The following is a 23,508-nucleotide window of genomic DNA, read 5'->3' on the forward strand; positions in this document are numbered from 1 at the left end:
TTATCAAATCAAGCGGTCTCTCTCCTCTGCCAGGGCACTGCTGCACACAGCATGAGGGTGGCTGAGCTGTGCAGAGCTGGAATCCCCTGAGCAAGCAGCGTTTCAGCTGGCTGGACAGATCAAATAACACTTGGGCTAGTTAACAAAAGACGCAAGTGGGAAGGTGTTGGGAGCCAGAGTGTGGAAATTTACCCAACATTGTTTCTTTGACAGGAAAGGGGACCGTCTGAAAGATGCTACATGCCTGCGTCCCTACCGCATCCAGCAGAGCGGTCTCACTCAAGGTGGCGCAGATACATGAGTGAAGGAGAATGTGCCCCCATCTGAAGCCTCTGGAGGGTCCCGGTCTGGCAGCCCAGTTCTTTTTTGACTTGGGACAGCAGGTGTAACTCCCGAGCTTATGAGAGAGTGTAGCTTTTTCCAGATCTTTCCTCACCAGGCTGGTTGGGGTTTTGGAACCTAAAGGAAACTTGTAGGAAGATAAACTGAGAAGAAAGAGAAGAAGAAACGAGAAGAAGCCCCTAGAAGCTTCCAGAATCCATTAACTGGATCCCTCTGACTGCTCAGAGCACAGAGGGAGGCTCTGATCCGATTAAGCTTTGGACCCACTTAAGTAAAGCTACACAGCTCAGCAAGCAGCTCCTCCACTTGAGTCAGACAGAAGGATTCAAAGGGGGGAAGAAGAGTTACCGCATATTTTACTCTGAGATCCATGGAGATGGAAGATAACGATACTGGCTTTTCCTTCTAATACTGCCAGATCTGGAAGAGGCATGAACCATTTTAAGCATCTAGGAGGGTTCTTGAAGCACAGGAGTTGGTGGAAAACCCTCCCAGTGCTGGTAAGAACCGTTGCAGCCTCCAGCCGAGCAGGTCGGTGAGCAAGGACTTGCAGCCGTTCCTGTCCCCTGACAGCTGGCAGCAGTGACCTCACCAGGAGCAAAAGCATCCCTCGGTTGTGAGATTTGACAGAATGAGGTGTGCTGGGGAAGTCACTAGCTGGAACTTGGCCTTCTCCAACTGCCCCTACATTCTACAGCCGGCCCCAGACCACTGAGTCAACAATGGCTGAGAAAGGTGACTGCATCTCCAGTGTCTACGGGTATGACCTTGGTGGGCGCTTCATTGACTTCCAACCCCTCGGCTTCGGGGTCAACGGGCTGGTGCTGTCGGCTGTGGACAGCAGGGCATGCCGGAAGGTAGCCGTGAAGAAGATCGCTCTGAGTGACGCCCAAAGCATGAAGCATGCACTTCGAGAGATCAAAATCATCCGGCGCCTGGACCATGACAACATCGTCAAGGTGTATGAGGTGCTAGGACCCAAGGGTGCCGACCTGCAGGGCGAGCTCTTCAAGTTCAGCGTGGCCTACATCGTCCAAGAGTACATGGAGACTGACCTGGCTCGCCTGCTGGAGCAGGGCACGCTGACCGAGGAGCACGCCAAGCTGTTCATGTACCAGCTGCTCCGTGGGCTCAAGTACATCCACTCTGCCAATGTGCTGCACAGGGACCTAAAGCCTGCCAACATCTTCATCAGCACAGAGGACCTTGTGCTCAAGATTGGGGACTTCGGGTTGGCAAGAATCGTGGATCAGCACTACTCACACAAGGTATGTTTCCCTGGAAAGGCTGCTGCTAGTGACCTGCCGCTCACTCAACAACACACACACGCAGCATTTCAGGGGGTTGTCATCAGGAGCCGAAAGGTGCAAGAGAGATCCAGGGCCTGAGAAGTTGTTGTGGGTCGGGGGAATCTGGGTCTTGGTCATGGCTCTGCCACATGACTGTGGCCAATAACTCTGGGCTGTACAAGTGAAAGGTCACACTGGACAGTGTCTAAACTTCCTTTTTAGTCCAGAGCTCTGTGTGGCTCATGGATTTTTCTCTCGAATCCGCTGATTCCATTACTCAGTGCTCAGGAGACCCCGGAAGGCTCCCCACACTAGAAGCACTATGATCTGTGTCACCTGGCCCTCTCACGAGGGCTGGCCTGTTCTGAGGTCCTTTTGATCAGTCAGTGAAGAGTGAGCAATCTGGGATGAGTAGGCAAAGCTGATAAAGTGACGCGCACGTCAGCTGACGACTCTGCCCTCTTGGGCCCTATGATGGCCTTCCTCTCAGTGTGCTAGGACAGCCATGCTTGAGGATGGTTCTGTTAAAATTCCCCATGGTGCACTCTGACCTCACTGAAAGAAGCACATACCACCATGATTTGTTTTCAAGACCCTCACTCCTGACGTGCTGTGTCTTTGGGAACGGCAAGGAAGCAAGTACACCATGAAATGTTGATAGCCAAGGGTGAGAGTGGGCCGTGGAAAATGAGGGTGGCTCTGACCTTGAACATGGTTCAGCTCACTTTTTCTCTCTCAGACCCTCCCTGTTCCACCACTATGTGCAGTAGGAAGGCATAACATGCAGGGGAGCCACAACTTCCTGTCCACCCTCACTGGCTGGAACTTGGTCTCCCACTAGCCTCCCACCCCACACCAGCCTCACTGCCTCTGGCTCTCAATATCACAAATCACTTTGCCATCTTAACCATGTTCTTGCCCTCTGCACACACTCCTGCAGCCATGTCATCTGTCAAGATTGACAACCGAATCTTGTAGGCAAGAAGCTATGGCAAAAAAAACAAAAGATTCTCTGTCTTCTCAATACTATATGCTATTGGTTCCCTTCCTTTTCCTAAGGAGCTATGATGTCAAGTCATTGAACCAATGGCATTAACACCAATTGTTTTTTCTTTTTTGTTTTTGTTTTTGTTTTTATGGCAAAAAGATCCAGAGAATCTATAGCATTTCTATTTGGAATACACAAAAAAACCTTCTCGAACTTTCTTTTGTTTTCTTTTTAAGGATTTGCTTTTAGTTTTGTGTGCATTGGTGTTTTGCTCACATACGTGTCTGTGTGAGGGTGTTAGATCCACTTGAACTGGAGTTACAGACAGTTGTGAGCTGCCATGTGGGTGCTGGGAATTGAACCCGAGTCCCCTGGAAGAGCAGCCCCCACAAAAACCTTCTCTTTTTAAAAAATTTATTTTTATTTTATGTGTGTGAATGTTTGCCTGCATGAATGGCTGTAGTGTGTGTGTGTGTGTGTGTGTGTGTGTGTGTGTGTGTGTGGTGTCTAAGGAGGCCAGAAGAGGCCATCAGATCCCCTGGAACTGGAGTTAATAGGTAGCTGTGAGCCACCACTTGAGTCCTGGGAGTCTAACCCAAGTCCTCTTAAAGAACAGCAGGTGCTCTTAACCAATGAGCTGTTTCTCCAGCTCCACAATCTCTTAAGTGCAGTAAACCAGTACTCTTGGGAGGCCACCATCTGATGAGGTAGTCTAGCAAAGTGTCGTGGGCAAAGCCTGGAGACGCACTGTGGCTGCAGCGCAGTCGGGAAGATGGCTCCTTGAGGTGAAGATCGGCTGTTCTAGCAGTTTTGTTTGTTTGAAACAGAGTCCAATTCTGTAGCCCAGGACAGCCTGAAACTTACAACACTCCTCATGCGTTGGCCTCCTTAGTGTTAGGATTACAGGCGTGTGCCTTCAGTCCCAGTTGTTGAAACAGGTCTTGCAATGTTTGGTGATATGAATGACCCCGAAGTGAGAGGAGTTGAGAAGATGGGGCTCCCTTCCCCTTGATGGCACTATCACCCTGGAGCCTCGGTTTCCCCTCCATTGACAAGAGCTGTGCCCTGCCTGCCTCTCCAGCTTGTGGATAAGAATCAAAATTAAACATGAGTCTAGAATTTCTTGAAAAGCGTTAACACTGGCCCAAGCCCAGTGCAGGAGCTGGAGAAGGCCGAGGCTCACATGACTCCATTCAGTATCTACACTGTCCCTGCCACTTCTCCTCGTGGGGACTTTCCTTAGCCCCACGCAACGACACTGTTCTCACTTCACCTCTTCGGGTTCTCTGTAAGTTAAGAGAGATGGGGGAGTAAAGGGAAAAAGAGTGACGGCAGGTGTGTGTGTGTGTGTGTGTGTGTGTGTGTGTGTGTGTGTGTGCGCTAAAAACAGTAATAGGAGCGAATTACTACCCTGGTGTGTGTTCACATCAACCTGGTTACCCCCCCCCCCCCCCCCCGGGATTGTCAGGCACTACCCACTGCGACCTTTTGTCCCTGTTCACTTTCCATTCTTAGCTTACGGCCCTCCTCTCCCTCCAGAGATGATGAAAGGCTTCATACTCAGTGCTTTTATTTATCCAATGTGCATTTGAATCAGTTCTCACTTAATCCTCATAATGCCTCAAGGCACTTAGAGCAAATGGGCGGCGGCTTGACAACCCAGAGAAGTGGCTTTATGAGAAAGCATGCGGCTTCCAGGGCTGACTGGCAGAAGGATCCCCAGGAACCGGGGCCTCCCCGTTCCTCAGCAGTCTGGGTGAGGACTCTCCTTTCCGAAGCGCCCTGGATTCTGCGTGGGAACTGCCTCTGAGCTTACAGACCCTTCCATGTCTTCTAACTCTGAGCGCTCTCACTCTGCCTTCTGGGTGTTTGTGTCTGGCCACAGAATACCGTGCTTGGAGTGGGGGGGGGGGGGAAATGTTTCTTATTTATAATAGTCTCCTCTGTGGAGTCTTATCATTGTCCCTGAGATCTGGGCCTTGATTTTGCTGATTGTGCTTGACAGATGGAAGCACAGTGATCTACCAGAACCTTACATATAGGAAGCTAATGTTTGTGGATCCCATGGATGCGAAGTCTAATTCAGAAAAAGAACTCTATACTCTTCAGACATGGCTGGGGTCGGACGTGCACACTACTGTGTGTATCTGCACTTGCCGGGATTCTTGGAGGACGCTTTTTACAAGCCATGTTTTCTGTGGACACTTAATCTCTCTTGAAAAGGACCATTACTTCCCTGGACTTCAGAAAAATATTCCCTTTTCCACACACAAATCTAGTACAGGGCCAGAATGGCGCAGCTGAGGACTTGGTTAAAACTGAGCTCTGGGCTGTGCATGACGCACCTAACAATGTGTAGCAGTCTGGCCCTCACTCTTCCATCTTTCTCAAGGGTAGCTGATGTCTCTTCTTCACTCCTGTGTCCTTCATCTGCCTCAGTTTGAAGGTGGTAAAACCTTCAAACACCCACCCATAGTGTTCTAGTTTTGTTTCTCTTGCCATGATAAAATACCTCAACAAAGAGCAACTTAGCGGGGAAGGGTTTGCCTTCGTTCACAATACCAGGTTGCAGTCCATGATAGCAGGAGGTCACGGTTGCAGGAAGTCACAGCTAGTGACTTCCTGCCAGCAATGCCCCACCTCCTAAGAGGTTACACAGACCCACACAAATTCCCAGAATATGACCCATTGGGGGACATTTCACGTTCAAGCCATGACAGTCATTTAGCTGACTGTATGGTTGACGGTTCCACTTCCTAACAAAGCTGATTCCCGGAGTATGAGATCTTTACACAGGCTCATAGCCATCTTGCCCATCCCTGACTTTTCACAGATTTAAGTATGAAAGGGGAGGAGCCCTGCTCAAGGTCATATGATGAACACTCCCTGTGGATTGCACCTGTGTCCGCCCTTCTCAGCTGTTACTCCCATTCTGCTGCTGCTTCTGTTTCTGTTTGGGGCTGCTCAGTAAGTCAGAGTTTGGCCTGGAACTCATGATGTACCCCAGAGTCCTTCTGGCTTAGCCTTCTAAGTGCTATATGACAGGTTTTCACCCCCATCTGAATGCAGTCCAGCTTCCATTCTGCTTCTGTCCTAGGATTCTTGTTAGTCAGCTGAAAGTGAGGATGGCAGCAGCGTGCTTTCAGATACACCAGGAACTAAATCCTCACAGAGCCACTTGCCTAAGTAGACGTCATGATGTAGCAGGCGCCAGTTTACCCATGCTAAAACATGGACCCACTCTAGTCAGCTTGGCCCTGCATTCGCAGCCATGAGGCTTTTATTGACCGTGTACTCACTCCCGCCACAAACCTGATTATTCGTTCCTTGTTGTTTTGTGTCAAGAAGAGGTACCTGAATGATCAGAGTATATTTTCTTTGAATTTATCATATTAGGAGATGAATGATCTCAAAAGGAAAAGAAAATATATAAGATTTCACTGAGTCCTGTATAAAGTCCAAGAAATGTTACGGACTCCTTTGAGAGCAGGCAAGGCTCAACCCACTCACTGACAGCCTCATTGTCTGAGTGGATGCGACTCCCCAGGAAGGGCCACCCAGGGCCTTCCAACCTGCCTAAAAGGGGTCTCACAGGGGTTTCTAGGAGACAACCTGCAGACCCAGCTTTCATGAGGTACAGGTGGGAAATGCCCAGGAGAGAATATGAGAGGAACAGATTCATGAGAATTTGGGCAGCAAAAGGTCTTACTTTTTTATATTTTTTCTTTAATTAATTTATTTATTTAGTCACTTTACAGCCTGATCAAAGCCCCCTCCCTCCTCTCCTCCCAGTCCCTTCCTCTTGCCCCACCCTTCCCATTCTCCCCCTCTCCTTCTTCTCAGAAAAGGGGAAGTCCCAAGGGGTACCAGCCCGCCCTGACAGCAAAGCGGGACTAAGTGCATCCTCTTGCACTGAGGCCAGACAAGGCAGCCCAGTCTAGGGGAAAGGGGTCCAAAGGCAGGCAACAAAGCCAGAGACAGCCCCTGCTCCCATTGTTAGGGGACCAGATCTCTCAAACAAGTCTATGCTTCCTGCTAGGTCCACGCTTTGAACAAACCCCCAACTGCTTCCTAGTCCGTTGTCTTCTTAACTCATTCTTGACAGGAATGCTTTCGCTTCACTACCATATCTCCTTACAGTGCCTTAAAATCTAACTAGCGTGGTGGGGTTCCTAAATGTGCAACAAACCAGCACCATCAAGCATGCCTGAGGGACCAATCAGGGGGGCTGATGCTCTTGGCTGTCCTCTCAGGCTTCCTGAGTCAAGAGCTCGGATCCAGCCGTCTGTGTGTCCACAGGCCTTCAGGCAGTACTCCTGACCTTCCAACGGCCGTTGCTCTAATGAGGCGCCTCGCCTGTGGATGGAAGCCTGTGCTCGTGATGTGCTCCCTAATGCTCAGCCCTGAGCTTCTCACACCAGTGCTGGGAAGACCGTGTGGGCGAACTTGAAGCATGTGCCTTAACTGGAGGGCTTGCTCGTGGTGGGGCTGTGAGGCACCGCACGGCTTTGGGTAACCTCAATTACATTACCTCAGAAACCGCCTATTCCCCATGGTGCGGTTTGGCACAAAGTTACCCAAACCAGGAACCTAAACAAAGGGAGCACTCCTTGTTTGTGCTTGATTTTGACAGTTAGGGCACGTGAACAGTGATTTTTGGAAACCATGGACTTTTCTTTCTGGTGTAAATTGCTTCACCAAGATGGTTATTTAAAAAACAAAACACTGTTTTCACAGTTGGAGAGGAATGAGTGTTTGAAGGCTCAGCGGATTGCTGTGGTTTGTTTAAGGCCGTGGTTCATTTGAGGCCCCGGAGGAGTCCATGAGACTGAGCACAGACTAGGAAACCCTTCCAGGGACAACCCAGAAAGCTGATGCTAGCCTCATAGTGTTGGCTGATGTCACTCGGCCTCCTCTCCTGTCTGTTCTAGCTGTCTTTGATGGCATCTGCCACCTGCCTGAGAAGACACCAGAAAGTGTCCTCCTCCCAGCATTAACCCTTGAAAGTGAGCTAGGAGGAAGAATGCTCATGTCTATGACTTCCAGGGAGTCTTTGCAGTTAGGAGAGCACCCTTTGGAGCTTCTTAAGTGCTTTCTGATATCTGGATGGCCTTTACCTGACAGAAAGTAAAGCCCACAGTGCAGAGGGTGGAGAAGGAACTACCCAGGACCCCCAAACAGGGGTAGGGTCCATCATATTAGTATCATGAGTGATCCAGAACACCCACAGAGGTCATGTAGAGGGAGGCAGCAGGGAAGGTCACTTTCTTATTAAGCTGTTGAACATGTTATTCCAAATCAGTGGAGCTGAAAAGATGTATTTAAAGGACTACGGAATATCCCCTTGTTAAAGAGGAAAAATCTGACCTAAGGGATTAGAAGGTAGGTTGTGCTGAAGAATCAAGTATCTGAACACTCAGGCAGACCTGGAAAGCTAATTTTCTTGGCTCTCGGAGCCTCTGTGCTTTCTTCTCACACATTAGGAGACACATGGTCCTGGGGGCGGGTCCCTCAGCCTCTTGCTGTCCTTTTCTCCTCACTATACCCAGACCCTCCTGAGAAGGAACCCCACTGAGCTCCAGTGGTGAGTCTCAGCCCAAGCAGCAACTGCTCAGGACAGAGCTCTCCTAAGCCCTGAGGTGAGGTCCTGAAGTTGTCATGCTTGCCAGCTGGTCATCCTTGGCAGCCACAGGGAGGAGCTGAACCAGGAAGTGAGGGCCTCGGAGGACCAGCCATTTACCAACCAGTCTGCCCTGTGGTTGTGCTAAAAAGGCTCACAGCGTCCACACATTGCGGTGCATCCCCAAACCCAAGCTCAGCTTCTTGATGGTGCCCAGCGTGGGGGTGGGGGGATGGATTTTTCCATGGGGAACAAGTAGCTGATTCAGTGGCTCAGAGGTATCCATGGCTCCCTCCTCTGGCCTCCCTGCTGTGAACACCCACCTGGTGTTCACCTCTTCATCTGAGCTGCCCTCTGCTGTGGCAAGCACAAAAGGCTCAGAGTCGAGGAACACTCAGGCAGCAGGGGCTGCTGAGGCGCATTCTATGGAGTATAGGCTGGCAGGTGGCAAATTCTTTATTGCTGGAATAAAGTATATTTATTTTAACTCTCATTTTAAAAGTTTATGTTCCCTGGATTTAAGATTCATAAGTTTTTTTCCCCCCAGTCTTTAACAATGCCCCTTCTTTGCTATTGTTCCCAAAGAGATGAGCTAGTGGTTCTCCTTCCTGCCTTTAGTATGTAATATGTCTTTTGTCCTCTGGCTGCTTTCAAGGTTTTCTGTTGCTGTCTAACTTTCAGTGTCTGAAACATGGTCCTCCTTATCCTGCCTTTGCTGTGTTGGACCGTTGAGGATAGTGCTATAGAAATCGAAGGATCTGAGGGTGAGAACCATTTTGCTCTGAACTTTCCAACTTTGATGGCTCCCTTCTAAATCAGGATCATACAGATATGAGCTCGAGACCATAACTTGCAGTCACCCACCTCACCTAGTGTTGTAGCATCAGCGGCTTGTCATCTTGCCCCAGAAGATGCCACAAGCAGTGACAGCTCTGGTCCCACATACTGTTCCCTCACTCCCACACAAACTGCCATTCACCCCTACATTCCGCTCAAATGTCCCACGTCATCCAGCTCTCCGGGAGACTTAGTCACTCCCTGCTCTTGGCCAAAGCACTGTGCACACTGTTGAGTAGCCTGTGTGCATTCCTCTCCCGGGATCGACCCAATGGGCCCTTGAATTAAGTACACATCTCATTTTGTGTCCATTTTCCTGGCATTTAGCACAGTATCTGACCCATAAAATATGCTCAGGAAACGTTGGTTGACTAATGAACATTTAATATCCCCTATCCTGCCCCTTCCACAGCCCTGTAGTCTGGAGCCCCTTTTCCTCTCACACAGTGGTTTTCAGGCTTTGCACTCAGTACTGGCTGGTGTTAACTCATTCAGCCCTCAAAATAACGTAATAGGCGCCATCATTTGGCAGATGGGGACACTGAGGCGCAACAGTCACCCAGGTGGTCTATGGGAGAGTTGGGCTTCTAAGCACAACAGAGGCTAGCTTCAGAAGACACTCATTCAGTCCCTGCTCCACTGCAGAGGACAGAGTCAATCCCTGTCTCATTGCAGAGGACACAACTCAGTCCCCACCCCCCTGCTGAGGTCACACCTCAGTCCCCGCCCCACTGCAGAGAACACATATTCAGCTGACTGCACTCCAGAGCCCACCATTCTAACTACCCTATCACTGACCTCCTTATCCTGTCAAGGCCTTTCATAAAGTCCATTTGCAGAGTGGACCCTGTGTGGCCTCATCAGCACAGTGTCAGTGTGCATGTGACATCTCTGCTCTGTAAATGACAGGCTGCTTCTGCGGGTCCTTGGCCAACATGTCATCATCATAAGTGCTCATAGCGGGCTGTTAGCCAATTAACTTGTGTTAGTTCTGCACTCTAAGTTTATGTGGTTGAGTTTTTGTTTCCTGTTGATGTTTGGTTTTGGTTTTGGTTTTGGTTTTTGTACTGCAGCGCAAGTTATCCACCTTTGTTCCTGGGAGTTCATCTTTTTGGCTCAGATAAATATTCCAACAGGAAGAGATCTTTTTGGATCTTTGTTCTGTCATACAATCTTGCCCTTTACAGCTTCATAATATATTTAAACCTGCCTTCTAGGACTTCACCTATATCACTTATTAAAATATGCATAAAGAGATTAGGCCAAAGGCCCAGCTCCATGGCCACCGGGCACCTCTGACCTGTAAGTGGGTGGCCCAGCCAGTTACCCATCCGCATAATTACATAGTCATTTAACTCACATTTTAAAAAATCATCCAAAAGGTGTTCTAGGAGATGGAGCTAAATGCCTTCCTGAGACTCCAGGGCACTGTTCTCGCATTCTACCTCAGTACAGTTGAAGCTCATCCTGACGTAAAATAAAGCTGCGTGGCCATCTGCAACACCTCAGTCCTTGACATGCAGAGCACAGGTATTGGCAGACATTACCACTTTAAGAAAACCTGATACGTGAAAGTGAAAATCTAAACATTACAGAAATATGTTTACTCCCACGATAGCATGCTAAACAACTGTTTTCAATGTTGCTTACAGAGTTTACAATAACAGAAAAAAAGGTTTATATAATAATGCGCTTAAAAGACAACATAGTGGGGGCTGGAGAGATGGCTCAGGGGTTAGGAGCACTGGCTGCTCTTCCTACGGTCCTGAGTTCAACTGCCAGCAACCACATGGTGGCTCAAAACCATCTATAATGAGATCTGGTGCCCTTCTCAGGGGTGCAGACGTTGTATACATAATAAATAAATAAATCTTAAAAAAAAAAGACAACATAGTGGCCAGCAAGATGGCTCAGTGGGTAAAAGCGCTTCCCACAAGTTGGCCCAGACTTGGAACCCTGAAGCCCCGGAAAAAGTAGAAGGAGAGGACCCATTCCACAAAGTTATCTTCTGACCTCTACATGAGTACCATGCTGTGTGCACCACATGCACACACACAAATCATTTTAAAGCACAGTACATAGAAATCTATAGGGGCTCTGAGGAAAGCAACTGAAAAAAAAAATGAGGAAGATATTCATATTAAAAATAGGCCACAGGAGCCGGGGAGATGGCTCAGTAGTTAAGAGCACTGGCTGCTCTTCCAGAGGAAGAGTTTGGTTCCCAGTACCACGATGGGAACTCTCTCTCTACGCCCCGCCACCTGTATGTACATGACATACACTCAGACACAAACTAACTAAAATAATTTTTAAAATAGACTACAGATAGAAACTACAACTTGTTGATGACAAAAAATTGATGGCTTTTTAATTTTTCAATTATGCTTTTAAAGTTCCCCAAAACCTAGGATGTGGATAGGCATGGTTCCATGAGAATGAGTTTTTCTAGTGAGAGTTCAAGAAATCTGGCACAAAAGGAAGTTCACTAAAACTGTGTTCATTGTGAAAAGAATGTTAAATCAGCTTCTGAGGGAGAATAGCCATGTGTACCTGCCTCTGGCCCAGGAGTCTACAGGGAGCTGTTTGCTGGCTCCTATGTGTAGCCTTGCCTCCTCACCCACTCAGAGCCCTGCTTTGGCCTCTGAAGGAACAGGATACACTGGCCCCCATGCCCTGGAAATAACAGATTCCACTTGCTGGGCTGAGGGAGACACCAAGTGACCTGTGAACTCATCAACCATGATTCTTAGTGGGACCTAAGATACCAGACTTTCTGCCACTAAAGGTATGTTGCGAGGTGGACTGATACCCTGTTTCTCTTCTAAGGTGCAGAGGCATGAAGAAGAGAGTGAGTGAGAAGACCTTTGGGTGAACTTGTTGCAGACAGTTGGTGAGGAGGTGCTGGGTTTATGGGGTCACCTGTATAGGGAGCACCTTGAAAGAAGGCCTTAAATGTCAACACTTTTGCAGTTTGGCTAAAGGCCAGTTCTACTTGTGCCAAAATCCTTTGTAATAGGTAGACTTTGGACCAACTGATGAGAATAGACACCACAGTGACCAGTCAGAGGAGGTAGTGGCTGCGTCCTCTGTCACCCTGCTTTCTCAACTTCATTCTCCCCACATGAAACTTACTTAGACGCAGGCCTCGGGAACATAGATTCCCACAGAGGGACCCAGCATTCCCTAATTCCAGCACACAGAAGGCCACGTGCTAGAGTCTTCCTTTCAGTAAGACTGTGCTTTTATTCGTCTTTATGTTCTTTGTAAAATGTGCTATACAATTCTCCATTAAAGGTGTGTAATTGAATGGCTTTTAGAATCATTCATTTGTGCATTTATTGCCACACTTTATTTGAGAACATTTCATTGCCCCCCAAAATAGCAGTGCTACCCCCACTTGCTACCTCTCTCCTTAAGTTCCCACCACCACCTACTCTAAGCAGCCACCTGTCTACTTTCGTGCCCATACATTTGACCTTGACGGATATTTCATGGAGGCGTGTAACTATGAGCCTTTATCTTTGGAGTCTGACTTCTTGTATTCAGCACAGCAGATTTATTCAGGGTCGAGGCAGATATAAGACCTTCATTTCACTTTACTATCTAATCTATATGCTAGCTGTCTCATAGTCCATCCATTGACAGACATCTGGGTTCTTCTGTGGGGGCTAATGCCACCATGGACGGACACTCATGGACAAGTTCCTCTATGGACATGTTTTGTGATGTGGCATTACGAGGCCGTGTGTTTCTTTCCGAAGAACGGAAATATCAGACTCCATTGCAACATTTTATCCCATAGGCAAGGTGCGAGGGTTTGTTCTCTCCATGACCCCTGAAACTTTGTTTCTCCCTGGTCCTCCAGTGGTGATGCTTTAGGTTTCACTGTGATTTTTACTTGATTTCATTCCTGGTAAGTGGTGCGGAGCCTCTGTTGGTATGCATCCGTTCATGTGCATATCAGCCTTTTACATGTCTTTGTATTTTGAGATCTTTGCCTATTTTAATTGGGTTATGTTATTATTATACTGTTATTAGTTTTGAACTTGGAGGGTCATGAATCCTGAATGTAAGACTCTCTCACCAGATGAATTCTAGAATCTTCTTGATCTGAGGTCTGTGGCTTTTGCTTCACTCTCTTGATACTGTCTTTAAGAGTACATTTTTTAAAGCTTGAGGTCTTGCTCAGTGGGAAAGCACCCTGGCCCAGCCTGCTAGGTGCCCTGGGATTTCCTTCAGCATTTCAAGAAAAAGAAAAGAAAATGTGTTTTCATTTCGGCAGTATTTATTTTACTTGTTTCCTTTTGTTACTTTGGTCCGTGGTGTCTTAACCAGGAAACCATTGACGGCTCCCTGTGCTTCCCACTCTCAGACTATGTTTAGGGAAGTTGTCTGGTTTAAACTGTGGCTAAAGCCACATCTTAGGTGTGGTTCCAGACAGTGACCCTCAGCTTCAAGCTCAGTATGACACACCGCTGTCTCTGTGACAAGTGTCTGAAGCCTCCAGTGAGGCCTGCCAGAGACCCAGCAGGATTCTAACAAGAGGGTGGCATCCACAAACACCAAAACGCTTGTCAACGGGGACTCTTGACTAACTCTTGCTTCCCAGCCACATGGCTTTCAAAGCCAGGTTTAAAAAACAAAAACAAAAACAAAAAAAAAACCAACAACAACTCTGAACTAGGCCATGTACACACAGAGATCTCTAGAAAAGGAAATGGGTGGAGAGAAGAGAAGGAGGTGGAGAGAGAAGCCAACACGGCAGCCATCTTGTACAGCTCCTGACCCTCCAAAATGTAACTTGCCTGAGGTGATGGCAGAATCTCAGTTGGCTTTGTGGAAAAAAGGCAACAGGCAGCAAAATTAGAACAAGTTTCTTCAGGAATTCTATTGGATTTTTTTAACTTCAAATTGGTTTCTAGTCTGAACATTCGTAGTCCAAGCTGCCAAATGTAATTTAAGGTTCCCTGTTCCTACCTGTGAGTTTGCACCATAATAAACCAAAATTCAGAAAGTCCTGCAAGTGAAGGAAGTCATTCAGTCATAGAAAATTAAATTCTGTTCCCTAGGTGTTATGTACCAAGGCCGGAAATTGAATGAGGACATTTGAGAGATATTTCTAGCAACAGGGTTTGAGACAAAGTCTTTCTGCTTAACCCTCGTGTGGCCAGACCATCACTCTGCTCCCTAAACGACCACCAAAGCTTTGGCCACCACATGTTCTTTGCAGCATTAGGCTTTTGAACAATTGCTGTTCTCAGATGTGGCTCCTGGCTTGAACACATTCGGTCTGTCTGCTTTGAACTCAACCACCTTGCTAAGTTCAGGGTGTTTGCTCCCGTTACAGAGCCAGTGCTGCCTTTGCAAACAGGCTTCCACCTGTGCCCTCTAAACTCGTGCATTTCAAGGTCTGTAAGGTTTCACTCCATCCAGCTTGGGCCATGTTGGCTCATCTGCTCTGTAAAGTGGGACTTTCCTAAAGTCCCTGTGTGACATTTGCCCGTATTGGGTACCCAGGACCCTCAGATAGCTGGAAGAGATGGGGGCAGAGCTCATCGGAGGCGGCAGATTCTGGGCTGTGGGACTAAGGAACAAGACCCGGTGGAGGTCAGATCTTACGCGTGCCCAGCTACCGTGCAGATGGAGACAGCTTTCCTGAAGGACATGTTCTCCAGAAGGGGCATGTGAGATGGACACATTTAGCCTAAAGGATTTCTCTGAGCAATCTCGATTCATTTCCGTTATCCTCACATGACGGTTTTCAACATCCCCTTGGCCCCTGCTTCCTCAGGACAGCAGTTATGCATAGCCAGGACTAGTTTTAGACTAGTTTTGTGGAGTTGGAGTCTTCTTTGTAATCTCCCAATATCCCCCCATTAGTGCCTGCATCCATGCTTTGCTCTCCCCTCTCTCATTTCCCCCCCTCTACCCCCTACACACCTACTCCTAAAACCTCTAGCCTTTAAAAAATTGGCTACCGTCAGCCATTTACACGTATTTCCACCATAATTTTACTTTTGATATGAAAGGGAAAGTTTTAGCCCATGAAGAACCCTCACGTGTTGGCCAGCTTGCGGGGTGGAGGGTAATAATTTTTGAGAACCTTTTTGTTGTTGCTATGGGCTTGTCTTTCTATAACCTAGATCGTGGGCATCTCGCCTGGAGGGCTGCACTCATCCCTTGCGGGCCCTCTGCTCCGTGGCGGGAAGTCTGCCCTTGGCCTGGTGATATGTATGGGATCTACAGGATGGGCCTCTGTACACAAGGGGAGACTTGTCTTGGGTCTTGCTGGGGAGAATCCTGAACTTCCTCCTCTGTGATGAAGCGCTGACAGGGTATACGTCCCAGTCCCGTTCCTTAGGAACTCTGTGCAGTTGGGCAGGGTGGGTGGGCAGTAAGGTCTTTGAAGCTCATACTTTTGGGAAAGAGCCAGAGACACATGGAAGGAAGCACTGAGGGAGGAAAGTAAGTTCGAAGCTGGGATTTGGAGACTTGGAACAAAGACCCCTGCTCCTACCTGCTCCAGCTTTGACTGAGGGCACTCCTATGTGGTTCCCCGGGAGAGAAACTCTGGGTAGGGACAGCAGGAGTCCACATTTTTAAATTCCTGCGTAGAGACAGGAACTCCACTCAGGAAAAGGTTAAAATGCTCTGCACAGGCTGACAAGATAGAGGTGGCTTGCTGTCAAGCCTGAAAAAAACGAGTTTTATACCAGGTCTATCATAGGAGAAGCAGAGAGAGAACTGATCCCAAAAGTTGCCCTCTGACCTTAACATGCACTTCATGGCATATTCTCGCTCTCTCCCTCCCTCCCTCTTTTCTTTCTTTTTCTCTCTCTTCTTCTCCCTTTCCCCTCTCTCTCACAAACATGCATATACACACACACTCTACAAAAGACCACAATTTAGAGCCAATGTGCCCTAGTTAACACACACACAACTTTTATCACACTTTATTATTATCCATTTGTCAAATCTGGGAATAGGGACCACAGGTACACTCTGAGCAGAGAAAAATGGCAGCTGATTGTCTGGCAGTAAGAAGACAGACTAGAGAAGCCGACACTACATCACCAGGCCCAGCTCCAGGCTTTTAGGCAGAGATCCCAAGAGCTGTGCTGAGCCCTAGATTGTAGCCAGTGCTCCAAATCTTGCCCCTTCAGATGTAGCAAGTTATGCTCAGTGTATTTAAAGAAGCTGGTAGAAATGCAGCAGGCTTTGGCCATAGCTCCCAGTATGCGTAAGCTTCCCTCACCCTTCATTTCCTTTGGTTCCAGTGACAATCCAGTAGTACAGGAAGGGCCTGTGTTATTGGACCCGTTTTATAGATGAGAAAACTGAGGCCTCAAGGTGGCTGAGACTTTTTCCAGGTTTGGAGAACTGAAGAGTGGTGATCTGAGCTTGACTCCAGGACTTCTGTCTTGAAATACAAAGCTCGTCCTTCCAGACATTTCCAAGCATAGAACTTGGCAGGCTGGGTCTGCCTGGGGGCTGTGAGGGTTACAGCAGGGTCACGGCTTACTGCCTCTGAGCATCGTGTGTTTAGTGTGTAGGGTTCAGGTTCCCTGAGGACCCCCTCACCAGCTAGGTGTTAAGCTTCCATTATTTCACCACCCACCTCATGTACCCAGCATCCTCAGGCCACCCAGGGCCCCTTGGCACCCTTGGTGACCCTCTCTCATGAGCCAAACATGTCCCTCTAGCTCTCATTTTACAAGACCCTCCCCCAGGGGGGTTCTGGGCCCTTCCTCAGTGTGCCGCTGAGAGCGCTCTGTTGCAGCTGCAGGTGGCACTCTAACAGAGCCAGCTTTCATGCTGTCTTCTCCATCCAGCACAGCCACACACTAAGCTCTTCATGGTAGGCTTAGACCCGAAGCTCACCAACTGATGCTTACTGCATGAGCGACAGGCATCATTCTGTGCTCAACAGTGGCCTCTTGCACAGCCAGACTGTCCCTCCAAACAGAGTCATCCTGCTGTGCCGAGGGGTGCCATCTCCATGGATTCAATCAATGTTGATCAAAAACTTTCCAAAATATTGGCTTATATACTTTATTCCCATCATTATTCCCCCAAATAATACATTATAACAACAATGTATATGGTGCCTGTATTATAGTAGGTATTACAAGTTGCCTAAGGATGATTTAAAGCCTACGGGGGTGTCATGGGCGAGTAAATATTATGCCATTTTATACAAGAGACTGAGAACCTGCACATTTGAGTATCTGTAAGGGGTCCTTCAACCAAACCTCCACCATAATTACCGAGGGAAGAATAGAATATAGTCTTTTGGGGGTTTTGTTTGTTCTGAGACAGGGTCCCAATCTTGTAGCTCTGGCTGTCCTACTTGCCATGTAGACTAGGCTGGCTTCAAACTCCCACAGACCTGCCTACCTGTGCCTGCCGAGTGCTGAGATTAAGGCGTACATCACCATGCCCAGCAGAATATATTCTTAATGTGGAAATATCAGGCCACAAGCCAAGTCACTTGGATAAGGAAGCCTTGGATGATACCGTGCAGGTGGCCACTAATTCATCTGGGAAGATCTGGCCCTGCCCGTTCTTGCTATGTTTCTGCCCTGCTCCACCCTCATCAGGATAGAGCATCCCAGCTGCCCTGACTTGGAATCCCAGCGCCGGTCACAGGGTGTGCTTGGAAAGATGGAAGTGGAAAGTGAAGCAGAGCCTGCAGGCTTTCGAGAACAACTAAGGGTAGCCCTTGCCCCGAACAGAGAAGAGAACGTCCTGACCCACAGGCAAGGACTCAGCTGTGTGCCATCTTGGCACAGCCTGGCATCAGGGGCAGACAAAGCCCTTGCTAAACAGAGCTTGTATACATGGATAGTTGTCAAATGTATTTAGTGAGGGTAATTCCATGCAGGGACAGGTGGTGACAGCAGTGACCACTCATGGGACCCATGGACCTATGGATCCAGAAACTGCTGCAGTGGAACCCACAGAGGAGAGGCACGGCTCCCAAACCCTGAACAGGAAAAGCAGTGGGGCCTGAATGGAGCAGGACGGCAGGATGGCTCAGAAGCTTGGTTCAGGCTGGGGGGGAGCTGTTAGACATGCAAATTTTTCCACATGACATCCAGTGGGTTCAAAGCTGTGGGGCAGGTCCAGCCTCTGAGTTTCAGGTGACTGACTAAAGGAGTGAGAATTGCTGATGTGAGCATTCACTGTTCAAAACGGAACCTGGACTTATTTGCTGCCACCACTGTATCTTTCTGAAGCCTCACTTAGTCCATATGTAAATAGCAAGGTGGGTGCTTGAGCTGCCAGGGAGGCCGGTACATGACATGGGACAGGGAAAGTGTCTGTCTAGAGTCTCATTCAGCACTGCACCAGTGGTCCTAGCAAGTGAAGGAAGCTGTGCTCATTCATAGATGGTCTCATTGCCTAAATAAAACATGAACCTACAGGCAAATTAACAGCTTAAAAAGTAAAGACATTGTGGGTTTCAATAAGTGATCCAGTATTAATATTTTTCCAGGGATGGATAAAGACATCAGTGGTCAGACACCTGATTCACACATTCATCTGTACAAAAATAACGGAGCTGAACAGTAAATGCAGGCCACACAGCCAGATCCCCTTGCTTGTACAATCAATACCATTATCGGTAATTTTTTTCTTTTTTATTATATTTTTACTATTTAAAAATTTTTATCATATTCTTTCCCTCCCCCAAGTCTTTCCCGATCCTCTCCCCATCCCTACAACCCCAACTCTAAGTTTTTTCTCAAAAGCCAACAAAAGCCCAGAACAACAACAAAACTCCCCAACCAAGAAAAAAAATTAAAACCACACACACACAAAACAAACAAACAAACAACAAAAAAACAGCAAACTAACCAAATAAAAGCACACAAAAGTACTGTGGAGTCCATTGTATTCTGTTCAACTTCTCCTGTCTTGAAGTGGTTGATATACCCAGTGTCACTCTATTGGAGAAAACTGATTTTCTCTCTCCCAGAAAGTATGTGTGACAATTCAGTAAAAATTTAGAGTTTAGTTAAACAGAAAGTGGTGTTTCAACATAATAATAAAAACTGGGTTTTTTTGTTGTTGTTGTTTTGTTTTGTTTTGTTTTGTTTTTAGAAAAAATAAAGACCCTGGTAGTGTTGCTAAATATAACAGCAATACACAAAAGTCAACTTTATCTTGCATGCTTTCTCAAGCACAATTTAGCTTAAATACTCTGCCATTTAAGTTTAAAATAGCAAGCAAATAGTATTTGCCACTTTGGGTACTGTGATCCTGACCCAGAGTCAGAGCAGATGCCTCGGAACAGGAGCCGGGTCCGCACACTAGCTGCATTTCCCATCTTCCCCTCGGGCTTAACAGTTTGCTTCTCTGGTTTACAGAACTTAGGAAAGTCCTACACTTAGATCACAAAATGACTTGGAGAGATACAAACTAGGACCAGATGAAAGGAGAGGTCGCAAGTGCAAAGTGCATTTGTTCCAATGCATCTCTGGCCACACTGACATGTGTCACTCGGGTGACCTTCAGGGTCCAGAGGATCTCAGTTGGTTTGGTTTCAGGAAAGAAGGTCTGTCACTTAAGTATGAATGTCCTAGTCATGCCCACTTAAACACTGTCCAACTCCGTTCTGCTCTGACACGGCCCAGGAGCTGCCTCATTAGTGTTAACTCAGATTACGGTTGGGGCTGCCAAACTCATTGACAGCGCTGTGTGGGTAACATGATGCAGAGATCATCAGTCCTCTGTAGAACCACCAGTTGGAGGAGTGACTGAGCCTTACGACCTCCTGTGACCCTCTCCTCTTCGCTCCACCCCCTCCTTTAAATGACCAGCACTGGTACATGCCTTTGACTCCCCGTCTCTGGCTCCTTCCATGGAGCCAAATCCTTGCTGATGCATTGCCCAGGTAGAGAGTGAAATGCTTGCCTGTTCTTCTGGGGTGAGAAGGGGAGCATGTGATTTTCTCAGTGTTCCTCTGAATGTGATGTCAGGATTTAGGTTCTTGTTAAAGGAATCTAAGGGGGCCAAGGAGGAAGGAGAGGAAACCAGAAAGAATGTTCTAGTGACCAAAATCTCATGCTAGCTTCTCCGAAGTTGCTTACCCCATCACAATCTCTCTTCTGAAGAAACCCCGTCCACGGTGGCCAGATCTCTAGATGATCCGACTCTACATGGAAGCCCATGACTTCAAAGAAGGTTCTAGCATATCTCTGCCTCCTTCCATGGCTTAGAGATTGTAACAAAAGCTTCCCTACCCTCTTTGGTCACTCCTCTCCTCCTGCCTTTTCACTCACCCCGGAGACTCTGTGACACACTGAATCAACTCCCTGAGGTCATTACACAGAGAGACAAGGCTAGCCTGGGGACTCAGATCGTGGGGTTACAAGGAGAACATAACCAACAAATGGACGACGGGATGTCAACAGTATATCACACACTGACTAAAATGCTCCCAAATCTTAGAATTCGTACAAAAGGATACTTATTATTCACCCGATGTCCTATAACAATCCTCCAAATGCATAAGATACTATAACAGCTAGTTTGGAGTGTGAGAAATGTCTCAAATAACCAAACTGAAGTATCACCCACGCCGGAGGAAGAGACCATATTATCTTTTCAATTATCTTCCAAACACCGAGTTATCTTTAAGTTCTCTCTGCGGAAAATCGTATTGCAAAATTCTCGTAGAAAAGATAATTAAAAATTATGCAGTACACATTTGCTACCAAGCGGCTAATTAGTGAAAATGTGATTTTTATGAATTCTGTGATGTTTGCAGTATCTGCCAACTTTCTCTGTAATTTGTAATTTGTTGCCATTACTTTTTGGATTCAAAAATAAACATTCACTTTCATACCTAATTTTATGTTCATAATTTGGTATTTTTAAAAAAATCCCCAAAGCTGATTCCATCCTGGCCCTTGGTCCTTCTTCGGTGATGGCTCTCTCTGTCCGGCCTGACCAGTGTTGACTGTTCCCTGGGTTAATAGTGCTCTTTAAGATTGAACTAATGTGCTCTCCACCCAGACTGGTACTGTAAGCTCTCTGAAGACATACCCCTGCCTCATCACTGTTACTCAGAGTACTCAAGTGCTTTAGGATTAATGTTTTCTGACTTTCTGAGTTGGGGAAGGGGCATGGTGTCTGGTAAAGCCCAGGATCTCACAGCACAGTTGGCTGAAGACAAGCTCAGCAGCCCAGAGGTCTCACCTAGCACACCGTTGTACCACATCCCAGTGAAATGGGAGTCTACAGCAACACTCTACAGAGCCTACATTTCAGGTTCTGGACTTGAACAGAGACTGCCTGTGTTTTTGACTTCTGAACAGCTAACTCCCCTTTAACTGGTGATCAATTCCTGGCATTTCCTTTGGTCTGGGCATATCATTAAGCAAGAATTTCAAATAGGCAATCTTGGGCATAGCTATCATTCCTTTGGCTTACCATTTATATTCCATTCATTCAAGGAAGGTTAAGTAAGCATGGACACTGTGTAGGCTGCACTGGAGAAGCAGAGTTAAAACAGGAAACGTCTACCTTCCCCTACAGTAGAACTGACAACCAAAGAACTGTGGGGCTGAGCAGTGGAACACCAAGGTCTATCAACCATCAGCAAGGTCAGATAAAGGAAACTACAGTAATTCTCACAGATATAAGCGGAAAAACATGAGGACTGATAGGCAAATAGATGATAGGTACAGAGAGATGACAATGATACAGATCACACTTATGTAATCTATACTAGCTTCATCCTCCTGCCTCAGCCTCCTGAATGCTAGAGATCCTCAGGAAGTGAGCTCTGGCTGCTGCTGCTGTCAAATCCTCTGTGCAGGGCAGGGGCTCAATGTCACTTCCCTCCTCCCTCCTGAGATGTTCCCAGAGCCTAAGCACTGCCTGCAAACGGGAGGCCTGAGAGGAAGACCTGCAGGTGGGAGGGGAAGAGCAAGCTCGCTGCCTTCTTTGGGTGAGGGGAAGACGACAGAGAGGCGAGACCCGCTGCTCGGAGGTCAGGTGATCTGGTGTTCTCCCATGCAATTCCAGGATAAACTGAGCTCTTGTCCAGCTGCTGTCCTGGACCACTCACCCCATCTCCTCATGCTGTTTTGTTTTGTTTTTCCATCCCCCACACTTATCTCTATGGACATACACATACATTTGTCTGCTCAGCTGTCTTTCCTACTAAAATGCATACTCCTATTACAGAGACTCTGTGTTCCCTGCTGGCCTCATGTCTCCATTCTACAAATTATTGCTGAATTTGGCCTTGGCCATATCATTCAGCTCCCTTGACTCTCTTGGGTCATTTTGATAATTAAATGCACCAATAAGAAAGCAACCCTGGGCACCGTGCCTGGCAAGCCCGAAGTTCTCAATCAATCCTATCGTTTGATGAATTATTTTCTAGTTATCTTCCCAGGATCAGCTGTGTGCAGAGAGCCTCTGTAGCTGCTTGGGGACTTGTTTCATCCTGAGTGGAGCTGAAAATAGAAAGCTGCACTAATTAGGACTATGAACTTGCTGCTTACCTTCCCAAAGCCAGTGAACTCCAAATCTCTAAGCGAGACCCCGCTTCTCAAATATAACTAACTGCATGTTGGAGTCCACAGGGGACTCTTAACCATTATTGATGCCTCGCTCTCGCCCCAGAGGTTCTGATGTCACTGATGTGGCAGGTGGCTTGAACACCAGGATTTCTTTTTTCTTTAACTCCCCAGGTGCTTCCAACCTGTTGCGGGTTTAGATCCGCTGCTCCATGGATTTCCCCTTGAAAGTCAGTGAGACAAATGTCTATTTATGGTCTGGCAGTTCCTGCACCTTCCTAAAGAGAGAAATTTTTCTGGAAAACTGGCTCATTAAAAATCCATCACTGTGGTCTGGCGGGGCTCCTCTGTTAAGAGAGGCCTGTTGAAGAGGGCTCGGCTGGTGGGTGTGTGAGCCAGCACCATGTAAAATCGCAGGCCAGCCTGGGCAACATTGCAAGACCTGCCTCAAAAAAGAAAAAAGGGAAGGGCAAGGCACGGGAGCTGTTGACCAATGTTAAGTCACAGGATGCAAACAGAAAAACCTGGGAAACCCCGCAGCACAAGTAAATGGGGAAACTGAGGCTAGAAAATCCAAACCAAACTTTTTACCCACCCCACCCCCGCTCATGAGTCTAATCGTCCCAGCATTGGCTTCACAGGGTGGCAAGATTAGAGATGCTTATTCTAATATATGTCTAAACAAACAAAACATTTTGTCCTGTCTTTGAACTGGTATAGGATTCAGAATTCTTCATTTGGGTGGTATGAAGAAGAGGCCCAGAGCTGTTATCTGTGTCAGTAAACTCTAGTTGAATTCAAAGACAACCACATTACCATAAAGTGCCTTTCTTCCTCCTGTCACAGTAATAAGTAACAATTCAGTGACAAATGGAGTCTGGGGAACTTAATATA

At 47.3% G+C, this 23,508-nt stretch overlaps 1 protein-coding gene across 5 annotated transcripts in view; it reads left to right on the forward strand.

The window, feature by feature from the left end:
- Mapk4 (mitogen-activated protein kinase 4) overlaps nt 1–23,508 on the forward strand; it is a 125,236-nt gene that overhangs the window by 84,425 nt on the left and 17,303 nt on the right. For all 5 annotated transcript variants that reach the window (XM_060377055.1, XM_021640792.2, XM_060377058.1 and 2 more), the window contains one exon: nt 214–1,610. In XM_060377055.1, coding sequence (XP_060233038.1) covers nt 1,065–1,610 — 546 coding nt within the window. In that variant the 5' untranslated portion in view covers nt 214–1,064. The remainder of the gene's footprint in view (nt 1–213; nt 1,611–23,508) is intronic.

Source organism: Meriones unguiculatus, chromosome 2 (genome assembly GCF_030254825.1).
Source record: "Meriones unguiculatus strain TT.TT164.6M chromosome 2, Bangor_MerUng_6.1, whole genome shotgun sequence".
In the NCBI taxonomy this organism is placed as follows: Eukaryota; Metazoa; Chordata; class Mammalia; order Rodentia; family Muridae; genus Meriones; species Meriones unguiculatus.